The following is a 15,061-nucleotide window of genomic DNA, read 5'->3' as shown; positions in this document are numbered from 1 at the left end:
TTCACTCCCCATAAGACCAGCCTATAAACTCGGTTAAGCAGAGGTCAGGTCATTAGATTCACCGTCCTAAGGAAGAACACCACCTGACTGAGTCTTCATAGTGTCTCAAATGGAAAACAAATGTAAAAATATTGATATTATACAGAACACTTTCTTGGATTATAATGGAATGAAGTTGGAAATGAAAAACAGGCAGAAGGTTGGAAAATTCACAAATATATGGAAGCTAAACAACATACTATTCAACAACCAGTAGGTAAAGAAGAAATTACAGGAGAAATTAGTAAATATCTTGAGGTAAATGAAAATAAAACACAACATCAAAACTTAAGGGATACAGCAAAGATGGTGCTAAGGAGGAAATTAGTGCCCTAAATGCCTATATTAAAAGAGAAGAGAGAGCAAAAATTGAGGAATTGACTGCTCACCTGGAGGAACTAGAGAAAGAACAGCAAAGTAACCCCAAAGGAAACAGAAGGAAAGAAATAACAAAGATTAGAGCAGAAATAAATGAAACTGAGAACAGGAAAACAATAGAAACAGTCAACAAAAACAGAAGCTGGTTCAAGAAAATCAGTAAAGTCGATATATTAGTTAGGCTAATCAAAAAAAAAAAAAAAGAGCAGATGCAAATAAACACGATCAGAAATGGGAAAACAGACATACTACTGACCCCGCAGAAATAAAGGAGATAATGAGAGGATACTACGAGCAACTCTACGCTAATAAACCAGACAACTTGGATGAAATGGACAACTTCCTAGAAAAGCATGAACGAACACTGGCCCAAGAAGAAATAGACCTCAGCAAACCAATCACAAGTGAAGAGATTGAGTCAGTCATCAAAAAGTTCCCAAAAAGGAACAGCCCAGGACCAGATGGCTTCACATGTGAATTCTACCAAGCATTCAAGAAAGAATTAGTACCAATCCTACTCAAACTCTTCAAAAAAACTGAAGAGGAAGGAAAGCTATCTAACTCATTCTGTGAAGCCAGTATCACCCTAATACCAAAATCAGGCAAAGATACTACAAAAAAGGAAAATTATAGACCAATCTCTTTAATGAATGTAGATGCAAAAATCCTCAACAAAATACTCACAAATCAAATCCAGCAGGACGTGAAAAGAATTATGCACCATGACCAGATGGGATTTATTCCAGGTATGCAAGGCTGGTTCAACACAAGAGAATCAGTTAATGTAATAAACCACATCAAAAAGTCAAAGCAGAAGAACCACATGATCATCTCGATCAATGCAGGAAAGGCATTTGACAAAATTCAACATCCTTTCTTGATGAAAACATTCACAAAGATAGGAATAGAAGGGAGCTTTCTCAATATGAAAGGAAATATATGAAAAACCCACAGCTAACATCATACTCAATGGGGAAAGACTGAAAGCTTTCCTTCTAAGATCAGGAACAAAACACGGATGCCCACTGTCACCACTGTTATTCAACATTGTGCTGGAAGCTCTAGCTAGAGCAATTAAGCAAGAAAAAGAAATAAAAGGTATCCATATTGTAGAGGAAAAAGTAAAACTTTCACTGTTTGCAGATGACATGATCCTATATGTAGAAAATACAGAAAAATCTACAGCAAAACTACTAGAGCTAATAAATGAATACAGCAAAGTGGCAGGCTGCGTACAAAATCAACATGCAACAATCAGTAGTGCTCCTATACACAAGTAATGAGCAACAGGAAGCAGAAATCAAGAAAAAAATTCCATTTACAATAACAACCAAAAGAATCAAGTATTTAGGAATAAACTTAACCAAGGCCACAAAAGACCTATTCACAGAGAACTGTAAGAAACTGCTAGAAGAAATCAAAGAGGACCTAAAAACATGGAAGAACATACTGTGTTCATAGATTAGAAGACGAAATATAGTTAAGATGTGAGTTCTACCTAAACTGATTTATAGTCAATGCAATACCAATTAAAATCCCAACAACTTACTTTGCAGAAATAGAAAAACCAACAGCCAAATTTATTTGGAAGGGCAGGGTGCCCTGAATTGCCAAAAATGTCTTGAGAAAGAGGAATGAAGTGGGAGGTCTCACACTACCTGACTTTGACGCATACTACAAAGCTACAGTGCTCAAAAGTAAGTTTAATCTTAAGCTCTGGTTAGAGTAATGGGATCTGTTATTATTAATTTTGTTTCTTTCCGAAAAATTAGGGAGTACTCATTTAATTTAAATGGTTCGTTATAGTTTCAGAATGCATAAATAGCTTCTCAGCAATTGTCCTTCCCCCACAGAATATTCTTGTCCCTTACACGTGGTAGTGAGGTGTAGTTGCAAACACGTTTGTGGAGTTACCTACTGGAAGCATTGGCAGGTTTCCCAGCCTGCTGCCCTTCCTGGAGGCCCATGCATTCCTTCACCAGGGGGTCCCTGGGAGGGGGAGGCCCCACAGGGTGCAAGCAGGCATTCAGGGTGCTGTGGAGGGGAAGGAACAGAGGGGATTGAAACAGCCTTCTGTACATTCATCTTCGGACTCCAAGAGCTGTGAATGTAGGGAACGACTTTGTTAACAATTCAAGAGAGACAGAATGTGACAGTGGAATCCTCATTCTCACCTGTTGTACTTTGGCTTTGATGCACACGTCATCATCTTTTATGAATCTAATAGTCCATACTTACTATCTAAATGTAAAGAAGAATAAGGTCATATGACGATGCTGTGGGACATTTGGGGGGAATCAAAACAATTGTAATTGCTAGTTTCATTTAAACTTGGCGATAGTATTGTTTTTCTGGGAGTTTTGTAGTCCTACGAATCTTAATCACCAGTGTCCAGGGTTGTTGTTTGCAGCCTTTTTTGTAATGACTGTTGAAAGATCGCTCTTTCCTTCTGGGTTCTGGCTAAAAAGTAAATGTTGTGAGACTGCATGAAGCATGTTTCGGGCCTGCTTCTCATTATGCCTTGTCGTGAACAGTGAGCAGCCGAGAGGGCACAGGGTTGTGCAGGGCGACTGTGGGTGGGATGGTGAGATGGGGAGCGGCTGTTTACCATCACCGTGGCAACCACTGTGCCTCCCGAGGTATTTGTTTTCTGAACCGAGTAGCACCAGGAAGCCATCTGGGTTGTCTGTTTCTTGAGACGAGTAATGCAAGTGGAGTCCTGGAGCTGCTGGCAGAGCCCGGGAGGCTCTGGGAGGGCCTCGCCCGGAGACACCGTCAGGGTGGGGTTCTCTGAATCTGTACAGGTCAACAGACATGTGTTTTGCAAAACTACGGCCTTCTTCTCAGCAGAGCAAGTGCGATTTCCCCACAGTACAGTGCTGCGTGTGGGACTCCTTGGGCTGTGTCTGTTAATAAGGCTTTGTGATTTTGTCATGGTTCTTTTTTCATGGTTATTTTAGTGGGGTAATTTGTGTTTCCTCTTAAAAGGTAAGAAACCACTGTTTTGAAATCAAAGTTCTTGAGCAGAGCTTACAAACATATTATTACAGCAGTGTGGAGGTGGCTGAAGTCCTGCTTATGGTGAAGCTGAATTGTGTTGACATTAGGAATCCCAGTATATGACGCTGCTGGCAACAAGTCATGCAAAGTTAGGAAGCAGCCTTGAGGTCCAAAATTCTTGGAATTCATTCCTACATTATATTCAGTTTGTGTTGTGTCTCCATGGAGTTCATTGCCTGGCCTTCATTTTGATCCTAGGATGACATTTACATCTAAACGTTTTAGTGTTTGTCTGCCATCTCGCAAAAGTAAGAATCCAGTAATGATGACGGTGATGATGAAATGATGATGATGATGCCCTTGATGATGATCAGCATGAAGGAGGATGACGATGAGATGACGATGAGGATGATGACTGTGGTGGTTTACAGCTGTTCTGAACCCCAGAGAAGACCGTGTTCTTTTAATCCATTCCTGTGGGTGCAGACCTGTTGCGGGTGGAACCTTTTGGCAGGTGATTTCAATTGAGATGTGACCCACCCCATTCAAGGTGGGTCTTAATCCCTGTACCAGAGTCCTTTATGAGAGGATAAAGGACATAGAAAAAGCAAAGAGAAGCTCAGAGAGAAGAGCCCTGGAGAAGCTGAGAGAGGACCCCCAGAAGCTCAGCGAGGAGGCCACCGGAACCAGGAGCTGAAAGCAACGAAACCCGGGGGAGAAAGACCAGCAGGTGCCACCTGTGTGACAGAGGAGCCCCAGACGCCAAAGCCTGTCTTCAGAGAAGGTGTCCTCCTGTCGATGCCTTGAGTTGGACATTTTCACAGCCTAAGAACCGCCTCTGCCTGTATTTCCTAATGCCTGTAACTTTCTTTTCTTTTTTTTAACCTCAAGCCACTTCTATATCCTTTTGTTATATCTGTTGTTGCTGTTGTAAAAGAAGAATGTGTCCATTATGGAACAGTTAGAAAATGCAAACAAGTTGCCACGGCCACCCAATCTGCAGGGCGTGCACGCGCATGGTGGAGTATGTCCCCTGTGCCCCTCTGAGATGCAGGGCATGCACGCGCGTGATGGAGCGTGCCCCCCATGCTCCTCTGAGATGCATAATGAGCACACACATGGTAGAATGCGTCCCCTGTGCCCCTCTGAGATGCAGGGCATGCATACGCATGGTAGAGCGTATCCCCCATGCCCACCTGAGGTGCAGGCGTGCATGCGTGTGGTGGAGCATGTCCCCTGTGCCTAACATGCAGGGTGTGCACACATGTTGTGGAGTGTGTTCCCTGTGCTACCTGAGGTGCAGAGCGTGCACACACGTGATAGAGCGCGTCCCGTGCCCCTCTGAGGTGCAGGGCATACACACACGTGATGAAGTGTGTCCCCCGTGCCCCTCTAAGATGCATGACGAGCACACATGAGGTGGAGGGCGTGCACACACATGGTGAAGCACACCCCCCATGTCCCTCTGAAGTGCAGGGCATGCACGCGTGTGGTGGAGCGTGTCCCCTGTGCCTCTCTAACATGCAGGGCGTGCACACATGTAGTGGAGCGTGTTCCCTGTGCCCACCTGAGGTGCAGGGCGTGCACACACATGGTGGAGCACATCCCCCGTGCCCCTGAGATGCAGGGCGTGCACACGCGTGGTGGAGCATGTCCAGCTGAGACTCACAGTTGGATGGGGTGCCTCGCCCGGATCACACTTCCTCCCCCTCGTCCCTTACATCACCCCATTACCTGAGCCTCATCTTAGAGGCAGCTCGGCCCATTGGTCGAAAGCACAACTCAGCTGGCCCAGGTGGCTTGGCACCCCTGACCCTCCATTTAACCCTGCTAGGCTCCTTAGTCTCGCTGTGCCTCAGTTTCTCTCTTGGAAATGTAATAATCACACCCTCTTGATTATCGCCCCATTGCTCATTGTCTGTCTGTCTGTGACTGGAATGATGCTTTTTCAGTACCCTGTTGTTGGACATTTTGATTTATTCATGCTTGGGGCCAGGGGTGTGATGCTTGTTTATTAAAGTTCATCAGTAGAAATTCTGTGGCTGCAGAGGTTTTCTTGCCAGATTGCCTGCTGAGTCACCTTCCTCCCAGCACCCCTCTCCTTCCACATGTGCTTTACGGCTCCCTCTGGGCCCACCACTGGGGCAAGACCAGGTCCCTGGCCTCTGTTGGTAGGAGAGAAACAAAAAATGAAGTGACCCAGCAAGGAAAACTATGGCTGACTTCCTCCGTGACGTGGATAGACTCTTAGGGCACAGGGGTAGAGGCGTGTGGTAGGCCCACAGTAGGGCCGAGGGAGATATGGCCCCTCCCGGGGGGCGGGAGGCCGGGCAGGCCCTGTTCTCACATCTCCAAGACTGGGGTGGGGCTGGGAGTGGGGGTGGACGGAGGGCGGCTCGCACAGGGGCCCCAGAGTCACCAAGAGTTGGCCAGGTGGCTCTTTGGAAAGTCCAGGGGACATTGGCACGGCCGGGAAGGAGGAGCGCAGTCTTGTGGGTGGTGGGGTAGCAGGGCCTGGCTGGGGGGCAGTTGGGGCGCATCGCAGAGCCCGTAAAGCAGGAGCTTAAGCAGAGGCCACGATCAAGCTGCCCTAAGGACTACTCTCGGGGTGTCCCATTGATTATGCCCTTTCCCCACACCCTTGTCAGCATCGGGGTTCTTTGTCCTTTTCCATCTTTTCTGATAGGAACAGTCACAATGATGTTTGACTACAAATAACTTTTTTTTCCTCAATAACATTTGCATTTATTTTGTTTATAGTACTATTAATCATAAAGACATTTAAAGTTTGTATGTATTCAACTATCATTTCTGAAAATTCGAGATGTAATTTATATACAACAAAGTGTTTAGCTATGAAGTGTATGGTTCAGTGTGTTTGACTCTGTGTACACCATGTAGACACCATCCCAAGGAGGTATGCAGTAATCCCATCACCCCAAGAAGTGCCCTCTGTCTCTCAGTCCTCCCACCACACCCTCAGAGGCCACCTTCCTCCTTCTGATTTTTGTCATCACAGATGATACCCTAGATAGAACATCACATTAATGAAACCGTATGCCGTGACTCTTCTTCTGTACCCTTTTCCACACTCCTTCCAACACTGGACATTCTCATCTTGCTTGTCTTGCAGCTCATTCATGTTCTCTGACTGTCTGGGGTCTACTCTGTCTCATTGCTGAGTTGCTCTGTTCCCATGTTCACCTGCTGAGGACATTTGGGTCATGTCCACTTGGGGCTTTTGGAACAGAGATGCCGTGCACATTCATGTACAGCCCTTGTTGTAGGCAGGTGTTTTCCTGTCTCTTGGGTAAATACCCTGGAGTGGAGTTGCTGGGTTTTAGGGTAGTTTAACTTAGGGTGTGTTTGACTTTATAAGAAAAGGCCAGTTTCCCAAAGTGGTCATGCCATTTCACACTGTCTTTTGTGTCATTCTCAAAAAGGTGTTCCCAAATTGCAAGATTGTATTAATACCCGTATGTACTTTCTGTGTAACAAATTGCATGGTTTTTCTTTTCAGTTTTAATGTGTGAAAGGTGGGGTGACGCCTGGGGCCTTGGGCAGTGGCGCCTGCTCTCATGCCGGGACAGGGCCTGGCACTCTCCTGGCACCCGCCGTTCGGAGCGGGGACGTGAGCATCCTGCGCTGCTTTCCTCGCGGGTCTGTTTTTGCCTTTTCACTTAGAGCCGAAGTGCTGACCTTCTCTGTCTCCCCCTCCCTGCTCACAGCAGCAGCAGGAGATGCTGGCCATGAAGCATCAGCAGGAGCTGCTGGAGCATCAGCGCAAGCTGGAGCGGCACCGCCAGGAGCAGGAGCTGGAGAAGCAGCACCGGGAGCAGAAGCTGCAGCAGCTGAAGAACAAGGAGAAAGGGAAAGAGAGTAAGTGTGCGCAGGAGGCCACCTCGCGCGGGGGCCAGCCCTCTGCACGGTGCTGCTGCTTCCCAGAGCAGTGGCCGGGAGCAGGACCGTCCCCCCTGGCGCGGAAGCGTCAGCCGCCCTACACGTGACGGCAGCGAGCACTGTGCGTGTCCGCAGCGAGCAGTCGCCCACAGGGTCCCTTCACAGGGCCTGCAGGAGTCCAGTGAACAGTAACACAAGGGATGTTCAGTGTGGACTCTCGGTTTGATGTAAGGTTTTTAAAGAATATTTGGCAGAATTCCTAAGGGATTTAAAAAAATTTTTAAACCATAAAGCATATCAGATGTAAGGGGAATTTCATCTGTGAGTTTTGTCCTAAAGTTTTCAGTCTTTTCTACTGAGAGTGTATTGTGAAAACCTGGAGGTAGCGTGTAGGACGAGCCCATAGCTGCAGAGGAGGCACAGCTACACATGACCGAGAGCTAGGTTTTCAGGTTTGCTCTTCTGACCTCCAGCTTTACTTACATATTGCTGGCCCTGTGTACCCAGCAACTGGTGCCATCTGTTGCCACCTAAGGAACGGCCTGACTTGACTAGCCAGAGCCTGTGCCATCTGCCGTCTTTCCCCTGCGGGCAGTTAGAGAGATGTGTCTGTGGGGGTAGAGGTGGCCAGCCCCCTGCTGACCCTGAGCTGTGGGGTGAAGAGTGCCTAGGCTCGGACACGGTGAGGACAGAAGTCGGCGCATCAGGTCTTAGCCCTGGGCGCATCCTCCATCCTCTGCCGGCCAAGGCTGCTCCAAGCATCCCTCCCAGGTGTTTTGTTTTCGGTTTTTTAAATTAGAGAAGTTGTAGGTTTACAGAAAAATCATGCAGAAAATACAGATTTCCCATATATATATCTCCTATTATTAACACTTGACATAACTGCAGTATGTTTGTTACAACTGATGAAAGAATATTATTATAAGTGTGCTATTAAGTATAGTCCATAGTTTACACTAAGTTCACTGCTCCTCCCAGGTTTTGATGCAAAGAACACTTCGCTCAGCGTGTGTCTGTGTTTCTTTTCATTAACAACTTGTTTGAATGACACACCCAGGGCCCAGTGAGCAGAGCAAGTGTACGTTCATAGGCTCTGCATCCATGCATGCCAGTCGTCTTCTGTCACTTTCTTGCCAAAGACTTCCGTGCCTGATTGAAATTGTCTGTTCCATTGTAAGGCTGAAAATAAGTCAAGATGTAGATTTCCCTCAGGTCACAGGATTTTGTCCAAATGAGTGGAGGGGCCATTTACTCCTCTAGTATTTAGTCTTTTGCACGCTCCTTTCATCCAAGGGCAGGGGACTTGCAGGCGCACCAGTGACTTCGCCTGCAGAGCAAGTCTGCCCAAGCCAGAGCCGGAACCTGCAGTGGCTCCCTCACCCAGGGCCGCAAGGTCACGGCTCCCTGTCTCCACCTGTGCTCTGGAATTCACGGGCTAGAAGTGTGTGGGTTTATGCTCTTCCCCGAATCCTTCCACATAGTTTAGTGAGAGGCATTTTATAGTTATCTGTGGCTTCCAGCATTTCCTAGTAAAATATTTTCAACTTATTCTTTCAGGTTTTGAAAACGTCATTCTTCAAAATTCTTAGTATTGAGTAGATATGAAAGTAGGCAGAAGGCATACAGGGTCATAAAGAACGCTTTGTCCCTCCCTTAGCATTTGAGAAGGCCGCCCCGTGCCCTCAGTAGTTATCTGTGCGTCCCCTTCCTGGTCTCGACGTCTGCCCTCCCTCTTGGAGGTACCCACCAGCCGTGGTGTTGGGTTCCTTATTCCTAAGTTCCATTATGGTTTTATCATCTTTGCATCCAAAAACAATATATTGTTTACTTTATATGTCTTTTAACTTTATGTTAACAGGCTTAAACAACATGTATTCTTTTGCAGCTTACTATTTAACTCATTTTTTGTTTCTGGTGTTCATCAATATTGTAACACGGCTGTGTGTAATGTGATTCATTTATTTTCACAATCTCCTCATCTCTTCTCCTGCTGTTTGCTGTTTGGTTTGCTCCCAGCTTTGGGTGTTAGCAAGCCGCATGCTGGGGTGTGCTCCTGCATCTCTGTGCTGCCTTCCCAGCAGGGTATGGGTGAGGTCCCAGGGCTGCGTGTTGCCAGCTTTGTCAGATGTGCCTCTTGGGATCCCCCAGCGAGGCAGAACCCGGAGGACACAGAGAGTAAGAGGCTCATTGCAGAGAATCGGCTTCCGTGATTGTGGGAACAGGCCAGGCAAGCCCCAGTCCGAGGGGCAGGCTGGCAGGAAGGGCGGCTAGAGCTTTCTTGTGCCGGGGTGGGGTGGAGTGGGGGCTGAAGTGCAGTCCACAGACAGAATATGTTCTCCTGCAGAGGAGCCTCAGCTCCTAGGGCTTCTCAGCTAACAGGTCAGGCCCACCCACATGGTCCAGGACCACTACCCTTAAAGTAACTTGAACCATGTTTGCACCTGAATCACATCTGCAGCATACCTTCATGGCAGCCCCTGGATTAGTTTTTGATTGAGTAATTGGGGATCATAGCCTAGCCAAGTGGACACATTGAAAGTCCGTCCCCCTAGATAATGCCACACTGTGTTCCAAAGTGGTTGCACAGATTTACATTTCATCCAGGAGGGGTTGAGGCCCAGGAGGCAGGAATTGAGGTGTGAGACAAGCGCATCCTGGGAGGAACCTTCCCACGCGGAGGGAGATAGGGGGCAGGAAGCAGAGGAAGGGAGGAGGGCTGTGCTCGGCCCTCTCCAGGAACATCAGGAAGGACCTGGGTGAAGCGGCCGTGGAGATGGGGAGGATCCAGGGGGCAGGGGCTCATGGGATCTGACTGTCACCTTTGAGGGAACTCCCTGGAGGCTGCATTCGAGGGGGCAGGGCTAGTAGGACTCCGTCCCTGCCGTCTAGGAGGGAGACGAAGGTGACTGCACCATGTAAGGAGCAGGAGGCCTGAGGCTGCAGAGTCTAGGTGAGGCTTGAAGGTGCAGCTCTAGGATCCTCATCTCGTGCCCTAGGATGGTGTTGCTGATGTAGTCTGAGAAGAGAGAGGCTGTCGAAGGAGCAGATGTGGAAATGAAGATCACAAGACTTTTCTGCATTTTCAGTGCTAGATTTTTAATTCAGCCCATGTGGCTTCTGCAGTCACACTCCGATACTCGCGATGGACATGAGCAGCCACTTCCTTCGGCTGTCCCCACTTCTCAGTGCACAAGTGACCCATCGGCCAGGGAAGTGCTTCTCCTTCACACGAGCCGCTTTGTGATTAAAGTCCAGAACATGGACTAACCTAAGGAATCCTTTATCTTCAACTGCTGATTTTAACAAGCTGTTTTAAATTGTAATCCACATAGGCACAGCAGCATAAGAGGTTATATTCTTAAAGCATTCTTGAAAATGTGTTACTCGAAGTTGCTTTCAAGTCCTGTGCCACCCTGTGCCGTGCACACGGAAAGCGCACACCCTCCAGCCTACAGGGGGTCAAGGGGCCGTTTCACAAAGGCCACACTGGTGTCTCACTCCCCTCGTGAAGCTTCCCCCAGCATGAGACCATGACCAGCCTCCAGAGCCCCTCGTTCCCCTCCAGTCTCTACCCCCTTCCTCCTTCCCGAAGATCTGTCTCAAAAGATGAAGATTGTTTGCATGCTTTAAAAATATTTATAAATGGAACCATTAATATGTCGTTTTTTGCACTTTGTTTCTTTCATTCTACGTTAACACTTGTGAAATCCATCCGGTCATTCTGTGTGGCAGGAGTTCATCCATTTTTTTTTTGCTGAATGGTGTTCCATGTTTTAATATACCGCTCTATTTAATTCATTCTATGGTTGATAGATATTTGGGTTGTTTCCTAATCAGAGGTTTTGAAATAATGCTGCGACACACATTCCTGCATGTGTCTCTTGGTGCATGTGGCAGATGTGCAGTGGAATGGCTCGTGTGCTTTAACACACAAGACCAGAGTTTCCGATGTCGCTGTGGCAACTTCTGCTTCCACCAGCTGTGTCTGGGTGTTCCTGTTGCTCCGTAGCCTTGCCTGCACTTGTTATTGTCCAACATTTTAACTTTAGCTGTGTAGCAGTAGCTCCTTGTGGCTTTAGTTGCATTTCTCCAATTACCCGTGAGGTTCAGCATATTTTCCTATGCTTCTTGGACAAATGGATAGCTCTTGTTGATGAAGGGCCTTTTGGTCTCTTGCCCATTTTTGTGATGAATTGTCTGCATTTTTCTTGATTTGGAATTGTTCTTTATATATTCTGGAGTCAAGCTTTTTGTCAGTTCTATATGTTACAGAGATCTTCTTCCACTCTGTACATTGCCTTTTCAAGAACAGAAGTTCTCAGTTCTAGTGTAGACTAATTGATCAGTCTTTCCCTTTATGTGCTTTTTGCGTCCTGTTTAAATCTTTCCCTACTCCAAAATCTTGAATATATTCTCCTTTATTAACTACTAGAAGCTGAGTTATTTCCTTTCCCATTTAGCTTTTACATTCTGCGAGGAACTGACTTGTGCCTGGTGTGAAGCAGGGGTTCAGTGTTGGCGTCTCTCCCCATGCCAGCCTGAGTCAGGGTGTCCCTCCTGTGTGCCTCGCCCTGCTCTCCGTGCCTTGTTATGGTTTTCTCTCTTCTATCCTTGCACAGTACAACACAGTTTCCTTGTCATAGCTTTAAAATAATCTTGTGCCCCTAGGTAAATCTTCCCACTCTTGCTGGTAAAAGGGGAAGTGATACAGTCCTTCCACTCCTTATCACGACTACCTTGTCTGTTCTCAGCACTTTGTTTTTTCATTTAAAATTTAGAAGTGGCTGTTAATGTTCCCCAAATATTCCTGGGGTGTTGTTCATTATTGTATTGCCTCAGTGGATCAAATTGGGAAGACTTGATATTTTTACATCACTTATTCCTGGTCTTAAATATTTGTGTCTTCTGTTAATTTTTATCAATAATGTATTTTATGTGCAGGAGCCTTTCAGACATTTTGGTAGATTTATTTCAAGCCTGTTTTAGTTTCCCAGCTGCTGAAACAAATACCATACAACAGGTTGGCTTAAACGATGGGACTTCATGGGGTCACAGTTGTGAGGTTGGAAAAGTCCAAAATTCAGGCATCAGCGAGGCGATGCTTTCCCCTAAAGAGTGTCGCGTTCCGGGCTGGCTGCTGGCAGTCCTCGGCTTTTCTGCTCACATGGCAGCATCCTCTCCTTGGTCCTCCGGGTTCGCTGAATTCCAGCTTCTGGCTGCTCACCGTGGCTTCTCCTGCCGTGTCCAGTTTCCTCTGCCTTGAGGATGTCTGCTGCATGGCCTGAAGGCCTCCTCGCCCAAGGGCCTGTTGACAGGTGGGCTCACACCCACAGGCCCTGGGTGGACCTGAACTGCCCTTCACAGAATTTGGACTCGTGCACACCCACAGTTGCGTGAGTCACTTTTATAAATTTTATAGTCATAGATACCTTTCATTGATTCTGTTTCCCTAGAGAACCCTAACTAATACAGGTGCTGTTTTCAGCATTTATTGAAATGGTGATCTGATTTTCTGCTTTATTCTGTCAATGTGGTTAATTACGTAAATTTATTTGAACATAAAGTCTAACTTGTATTTCTAGAATAATCCCAATAAGCTGTGTCATGAATCATTATCTTTTTTATGTTGTACACACTTTGATTTTCAAATATTTATTTTGTACATGTACATTCACGTACATGATAGAGATGTACTGCACTTTTCCTTTCTTGTACGTTCTGTGTCAGGTTTTGGGATCACTGCTTCACTGGCCTCAGAATAATTTGAGTGTATTCCTTCTTGTATTCTCTGACAACTTGCTCAACACTGGTATTATTTCTTACTTAGATGTTCTGTGAAATGGACTATTAAAGCCATCTGGGCCTAAGGTTTATTTTGTGCAAAGGTTTTAAATTGCAGATTCAATTTCTTAAATAGTTTATAGATTTTTTTCCTAAGTTAAATTTAGGTAAGTTTTATTTTTCCAGAAATTTATGTATTTCTAATTCATTTTGGAATTGATTGGCATAGTGTTATTTTGGGCATATCATTTTCTGATCTTTTTGATGTCTGTAAAAGCTATAGTATGGTCCCCTTTTTCATTCTTGATATTGGTTATTTGTGTTTTCTCTAGATTCTTCTGTTTGTCTTGGTCAGTCTCCCCAGAGGTTTGTGAATTTTAATATCTTTTCAAAGAACTAGCTTTTGGCTTTATTGATGATCTCTATTGAATATTTGTTTTCCATTTCATTAAGTTTTTTCTTCTGTTTTTCTTGGGTTCTTTTTCCAACTTTTTGAAACAGATGCTTAGATAATTGATTTTTAATCTTCTTTTTAAATTATGCATTTATAACTATAAATATCTCTCTAAATACAACTTTAACTGTATCCCACAAGTTTCAATATGTAGTCTGACAATCTTTGTCTAATTGGAGTGTTTAGTCCATTCACATTTAATGTAATTATTGTTAACTGTACTCAGTCTATCATTGTAGTGTATGCATTCTAATTATCTCAACTATTTTAATTTCCTTTTCCTGTTTTGCTTCCTTTTCATTTATTTTCTTAATGTTATATTTTTCCTTTTCTACCATTTTGGTAGTTATTTTTTTACTTACCATACTTTTAGCAGTTACCCTTAGGCTTATAACCAGCATCTTTAACTTATCAAAGTCTAATCTACATTAGTACTTAACTGCTTGTTCCCAGAGAACAGTAACTCTCAATTTCTGTATTATTTTGGCCTGTATTTAACTCTCTATTTGCATTTAAAACTCACAGACATTGTTACTACTGTTTTATATATTCAGTATTCATTTAGATTTATTCACACATTTAATTCCTTTTTTTGCATGTCTGAACTTCATCTAGGATGATTGTCATTCATTATTCATTTTATTTAATTTTTTTATTTATTTTACTTTATTTTATTGCCTTTGTTACATTTAATGGAAGCATATTGCAATGTTACTATTTGACCATAGACTTCAGTTTGCTTTGATTATATTTTTTCCCCAATACCATCCCCTTTTCAACACTCTGCATGGTTGACATTCATTTATTCTCCCACATGCAAGATCATTATTCATTTAAATGTTGTCCAATGGTGATGTATTATTTGCCCCATTTTTGTTTGAAATATCAATCTTTGAAGAATATCCTTTCCGAGTGCAGGATTCTGGGTTTGTATCTCTTTTCTTTCAGCACTTTCTAGATACCATTCCATTGTCTTCTGGCTTCCATTATTAATCTCTAAAAACGTCAGCTAGCATTCCTATTTTTACTCCTTTGGAGATAATCTGCCTTTCTCCGGCTACTTTTAATCTCTTTTTCCTTTGGTTTTCAGAAGTTTTGCTCCGATGAGGTAAACTATTTTTCCTCTTTCTTTCTTTTTATTTTCATTTATCCTACTTGGGATTCAGATAAATATGTGGGGTTTTTATACTTTTCATAATAGCCTTCATTTCAGCAAATATTGCTTCTGCTCAATTTCTTCTTCCTCTACATGTGGTGCTTAATTTATACCTAGGTTAGATCATTTATATACATTTAGTTTCTTATATTTCTGTGTATTTTCTTCCTTTTCTTTCTTTTTCTTCATTGTGGGTATTTTCTAGTCTATCACCAAGTAATTAATTTGTTCCTCAACTGTGAAATAATCTGCAGTTAAACTCCTCCAATGAATTTTCAGTTTATATTCTTTTCTATTCTAGAATTTTCATAGTTTTCCCTCGTAGAATTCTCAATCTTCTTTCTCTCTGCATT

The 15,061-nt window shown here is 44.4% G+C and overlaps 1 protein-coding gene across 7 annotated transcripts in view; it reads left to right on the top strand.

The window, feature by feature from the left end:
• HDAC4 (histone deacetylase 4) overlaps positions 1-15,061 on the top strand; it is a 367,147-nt gene that overhangs the window by 238,201 nt on the left and 113,885 nt on the right. For 5 of the 7 annotated variants that reach the window (XM_037849274.1, XM_037849278.1, XM_037849275.1 and 2 more), the window contains exon 5: positions 7,146-7,296. In XM_037849274.1, coding sequence (XP_037705202.1) covers positions 7,146-7,296 — 151 coding nt within the window. The remainder of the gene's footprint in view (positions 1-7,145; positions 7,297-15,061) is intronic. The other 2 variants (XM_037849277.1, XM_037849273.1) reach the window with 1 other exon arrangement.

The sequence above is a fragment of the Choloepus didactylus genome, chromosome 9, assembly GCF_015220235.1.
Source record: "Choloepus didactylus isolate mChoDid1 chromosome 9, mChoDid1.pri, whole genome shotgun sequence".
Lineage (NCBI taxonomy): Eukaryota > Metazoa > Chordata > Mammalia > Pilosa > Megalonychidae > Choloepus > Choloepus didactylus.
The sequence above is the reverse complement of the archived record's forward strand: the minus strand, read 5'-3'. Positions and strand labels throughout refer to the sequence as shown.